We start from the raw sequence: 5,829 nt of genomic DNA, 5'->3' as shown, positions 1-5,829 counted from the left end.
GCAATACGTTATCACTTAAGATTTTCAATAAAATTATCATGCTTTAAAGTACACAAGCCACATAAAATTTCAAAACAGATCTAAGCCAAAATTGTTGGTGAGCATAACAAGATAGAAAGTCATTTTCAAATGCTCCCCTTATTAATTTGAATATGTGCTTAGATGCTTTTAGCTACTTATACTACTAATTATGAAAAATTCATTAGCAGTATAAGCAACAAATTTAAATCATTTAACTTATTTTTACTGGATATATGTTAAACCATTTGTATTCAACTAGTAAAATATTTCATAACACACATGCACCAAAAAATTGAAATTGAGTCATGCAAGGTGTTTATGCATACCAGGACAATCCATATCAAAATTGATTTAGTAGAGATAGGATATGATGTTCAAAGTATTACAGAAAACCATTCGGACTCAAAAACAAAAACAATAAGCAAATGATGCATATGAGTCCATGGGCAGGTAGTTTTAAATTCTTATTCTCTAAGGATGGACCTTATGCTCCCATGTACATTTGCATGCATACATACTTACATTTTGGTTCAAGGATGATGTTCATTTAAGATCATTCAACATATATTCATCTTTCAAAAGATTTTAGTATGCAGAAAATATTAAACATTTAGTATATATGCATGATGTATTGCATTACAATCTAATACACAATAGTCAATCAAGGCTATACTCAAGAATTATGCAACAGGGGTTCAATATGAGGATGACACCACTCAAAATACTCAATGTGTGTGTTACAAATTAAAACAAACCCAATGTCATGTATTTACCCTAGTTACATGGACTTGAATTTTACAACATGATTATTTATCATTTGGGTCCTACATGAAGTTCACAATCCAAGGATTAGGGCCAAATGGTGTCCATGAACTAGATTTTCTTAAGTGCATACAATTGTGCAACTTAGAGAGCCTAGGAAAATTCAAAGGTAATTGAGATTGTACATAAAAAAAAAAGTTTTAGCATGCATCAAATCATAATCATCATAGTGCATGGTTTATGGATTTTGATTATTTCGGAAAAAATCAAACGAAATTTCGGCAGCATGCTAACTATAAATAGAACATTTTTCCAACCTGCATTTCACAAATACATGCACTAGATATCCTAGTAGTTTCTATAGCATGCAATTCACATATCACTGCATCAGCTTTGTAGGTGGCATTCATATTAATCACTATGCAACTCTTAGATCCACTGCCAGCATGCAATACATAAGTTACTGTATTAGCCATGTAGTTGGCGTTCTAGTTCAAGCATGCAGTTCAGTAAAGCTAATAAATGAAAATGAAGTATTTGTCCATTAAATGAAATTTCCATTTAAGCAAAGAATGGATAGTAAGAATTCAGTTCAAATTAGCATAAAATCCATTTTAATTCAGCTTTAAACTATCCATCAAATAATAAAGCATTTGGCACACAATGGACAGTGACATCCATTTCAAATAATAGAATATGCAAAAATAAATCATCTATTAAATACGACATTTAAGCGAAGAATGGATTGTAAGCGTTCAGTGCGTATGCATATGTTTAAGCGTTTAAGTTTCAATGTGAGTTTAGGGTTATATCATATCCTGCATAAGATTAATTCCCTAGGCCTCACTTTAGTGTGATGGACAAAAAGGAATATGCTATATTTAAAATATATATTGAAGCACATATAGCATTAATAATTATTCAACTAATAAACCTTCTTTGTCCATTTGAAGGGGATTCACAAATTACTTATGCTATAACCAATATTATCGTATAATACCCAATTAAAGTAATATATATATTAAACATAGATTTGGGCATAACCATGAAATTTTTTAACATGGCTAGCTTTTCTACAAGTTTTAGTATAACAATAGTGTACACAAAGGTTTGGAATTTTATGCACGAGACACTATTTAAACATTTAAAGCATCATTTCGTAGGTAATGTAAGTCTTTCCTAAGACACTTAAGGAATTTATTATGTGGGTAAATATGGTATACATACTTGAGATTGTTTCATCTGAATTCATTTTGAATGCTTCATACTCACTTGTTAACATAACTATCCCATTGTCTCTAACATCTATTGTTTCATATGTTACTTCTAATTTGTCCCATATTTCTTTAGCCGTTTTGTAGACCATGATCCTATTGAATTCATTGGCATTTAAATCACAATATAAGACATTTATAGCACTTGAATTTATTTGGAGCATCTTATAGTCTATATCGGTCATATCCTTTTTCTCTTTAGGAATTTGTTTTCCATCTACTATCTTAGTGGGAATTAGGTCTCCATCCATAACTACTTCCCAAACTTTCCAATCCATGTGTTGGAGATATATTTGCATTCTCTTTTTTCCAAAGGTATAATTATGTCCACAAAAAATTGGTGGTCGGGTTGAGGATTGGCCTTCATAGAAGGGTGCTACTCCTATATTTGCCATTTGATCTTTTTATAGTTTCTTGTTAGAAATTACTATAACTAGGCTCTAATACCAATTGAAATTGAAATAGTTTTCCCAAGAGGGAGGCGAATTGGGATTTAAAAATTTTATTTCCTTTTTTTTAATACTTTTGTGTTATAACAATAGTCAATGCTCAAACACAATCACAAAATTGATTCAGAGTAATCACAACCAAAATAAAATAATCAACCACTTAATTTTTATAACAATAGCCTTGTATCAATATGTAAAACTTGCTAATTGTGTATAAGCCTTATGTTAATATTCACAAACACACTTCTTCCTAATATTCAACTTTTAAATAAACTTTCAGTTTAATAAGTTAAGGATGATCAATCAACGTAGTCCCTTTCGGTTTCCGCAATCAATGCTGATCAAACCAAAACAAATTACCTTCCGATCTATTTAACAACCAAACACTTAGAATTAGAGTTTTACAAAGTATACACGCAATTTATAAACTTTGTTGAAAAGTAAAGAGTAGGGAAGAGAGAGAAGAACACAAGGTTTTACGAGGTTCGGCTTCAACACAGCCTACGTCCCCTTGGAAAAACCACCAAAGGATTCACTATCACTGTTCCTTTACTAAGAGGAACAATACCGATTACAACACTCATTGGTTAAGACTAGAGCCCGCCTTCTCCAAACAATATTCCTTTGTTTAGTCCAACGATTCAACACTCGAACCGTCTATCAATCTGCTACAAAAATTTAAAACAAGGCGTACAAGAATTTGCTCCTCAAAGAGCTGATTAGCACAGATAAAAAACTATGTACTTCAATAAAATTCACAATAGGAAATTCAGATTAAAGCTTTAGAAAATTTTCACCATAGGATTCTTTCAATAGATGAAAGAATTTAGTATTTGAAGCACAATCTCAGTGAGAAAATCAGCAAGACTTTAGTAACTTCATGGAAGTTGTGAGCAACAAAGAGCTTTTAGAAATTCAAAATGCATGAGAGAGAATTTGATTGCTGAATTGAATTCTTGGTGTATAAATCAATGTAACTTGAGGGTATTTATAGATGTAGAAATGTTTCTAACTTGTTCCCCAAGTTTACTTGGAGTAAGGTCTAAGTTTTATATTAATTTGGGCTTCAAGTAATTGAAATTTCAACAGTAAGGTGGCAGTCGCCTGTCATCAGGGTGGCAGCCGTTTGTCACTGAACAGCCAAGTTTTTAAAAATAACCAGAAGGGTGGCAATCATTTGACAAAACCTACACAGTCATCTCATTTTGCACTGCCAGTCGTCTATCAAGTACCTGACAGTCGTCTGTCATACTTTTGTCTACTTGATTAAAATCCTTTAATATGTCAGTCGGCTGTCCATAGATAGACAGTCGTCTGTCAACCAATATTTCCTCATTTCAAGATATTTTGATTTCTCTCTTCTTTATTAATTTAGACTTAGAATCTCAATTTGTTTTTCTTTGAAAATATGTTCCAAGACTTTAAAACTTAAGGTCTCTAAGCATGTCTTTGCTTAATGAGCTTCAAAATGAAAATTCATACTTGAATCAACTTGAAGTACTTACAAAGCTTGTTCTAAAAATAAATTTGACACTTCTTTGCTTTGAGTTCTTTTTGTCGTTGATCTTTGATCTTTCAAAACATCTTGAGCTTTCATTATGGATCACTTGCATTTATGTAAGGCCTTCCATGTTCCTTGATCCTTGAGAGCTTTCAAGATATGACATTTGAAGTTTGAGCTTTCAAAATTTTCCTTTTTATTACTGAAATCATCTTTGCCTGAAATAATATCATTTGGAAACAAATTAGATAACCTTACTTTGTTATCATCAAAATCAAGAGTTGTAAGCCTAGCTACGCCAACAAAACATATTACCTGGTCCTTTAGTGTTGCCCTCTTCAGGCGTACCCAACATATAGACACGCACTAGGGCACCGCCGCCACGAGGCACCGGGTTGTTCCTTTGGTTCTGATTCTTGTTTCGAGCTGGTGCATTATTCGGCGGTTCTTGACATTCCCGAGCTATGTGACCCTACTTATTGCATCTATAGCATATGACACTCCTACTCTGGCATTCTCCCCAATGCCGCTGATTACATCTAGGGCAGTGGGGGCGTGACGAATCGCCCTATCGTCCTCGATCACTTCTTTCTGACCCTTGGCCTGCTGCATCTCTATCTCCCCTCCACGACCCTTGTCTGACATTTTTTTGGGAACATGGAGACACTGACCTTTTCCTTCGTTCTGATGCCTCTATACCCCTTTGCAGACTTGAATATGCCACTGTAGCTTTCCCCACCAATTCCATGAAATCCTGAATCTGTAGACACACCATATGCTTATGAATCCTCTGATTCAAGCCACTTTCAAACCACCTCGTCTTCTGATATTCATCTGGAACCACAGAAGGAGCAAAACAAGATAGTTGTAGAAATTTAGCAACATACTGCTGAACAGTGAGGCGTCCCTGAGTCAAGTTGAAAAATTCTTCCGCCTTTGCATTCCTAGTGGTGGCGCGAAAATATCGGTCGTAGAAGACCTGCTTGAAGCAACCCCAGCTCATTTCTATAGGTACCGCTCGCTGTTCCTCCAATAGTTTCATCGCAAGCCACCACCGTTCAACTTCTCTGGCCAGTTTAAAGGTGGCAAAGAGAACCTTCTCATCCTCAGTACAATTCAACACTGCCAGTATTTTTTCCATATCTTGCATCCACATCTCAGCCTTAATCAAATTGGTACCACCCTCAAAAGATGAAGGTTTCAGATGGGTAAATTTATCAATGATGCAACCCTGGTGCACAAGTGGATAGCTTGTTCCCCCAAAATCTTGTCTCATTTCTTCCCTAACCTGAGGAGCTATTCCTCATAACAGTCGAGAGGTGTCAATCTCGTCCCCGCTGGAAGCTCCTATTTCGCTTCCTCCTCCTTCATCCACGCCTTTGCCCCTTGGATCCATCCCTGAATATAAATATACAATAGAGGCAAATAAGAATCTCCACATCTCAATACATCTCTGACATAATCATAAAACATAAAACCAATTTTATATTCAAATCCCCAATTAAATATCCAACATCCTATTATCTGCAATCATCTTAACTTTCAAATTCAAATTCCAAATTTCATTCTCACGACTCGGAAACATCAACGTCAATGGATTTATTGTGGTTTTTTTGAAACCATCGACTGATTCAGAAAATCACAGAAGTCCGTCAAGGGATTTCTACCTCCAGGCTAAGATAAAAACTCAATTCCTATCAACACCCTAATCTACCCATTCCAACCTTCATTCAACTCAACTTATACTCTAGTATTAATCCTTTTAAAGTCCATAAGACCATTATGCTCTAATACCAACTGTAATGCCTCGGACCCGCCATGT

At 34.8% G+C, this 5,829-nt stretch overlaps 1 protein-coding gene across 1 annotated transcript; it reads right to left on the bottom strand.

Moving 5' to 3' along the window:
* Window positions 1–4,575: 4,575 nt before the first annotated feature.
* On the bottom strand, window positions 4,576–5,283 carry LOC131153747 (uncharacterized). The gene has a single exon (XM_058106190.1). It carries the CDS (start codon window positions 5,281–5,283, stop codon window positions 4,576–4,578), a length of 708 nt encoding a protein of 235 aa, XP_057962173.1.
* Window positions 5,284–5,829: the final 546 nt, after the last annotated feature.

The sequence above is a fragment of the Malania oleifera genome, chromosome 4, assembly GCF_029873635.1.
Source record: "Malania oleifera isolate guangnan ecotype guangnan chromosome 4, ASM2987363v1, whole genome shotgun sequence".
In the NCBI taxonomy this organism is placed as follows: Eukaryota; Viridiplantae; Streptophyta; class Magnoliopsida; order Santalales; family Ximeniaceae; genus Malania; species Malania oleifera.
Note: the sequence above shows the minus strand (reverse complement) of the source record. Positions and strands in the feature narration are given on the sequence as shown.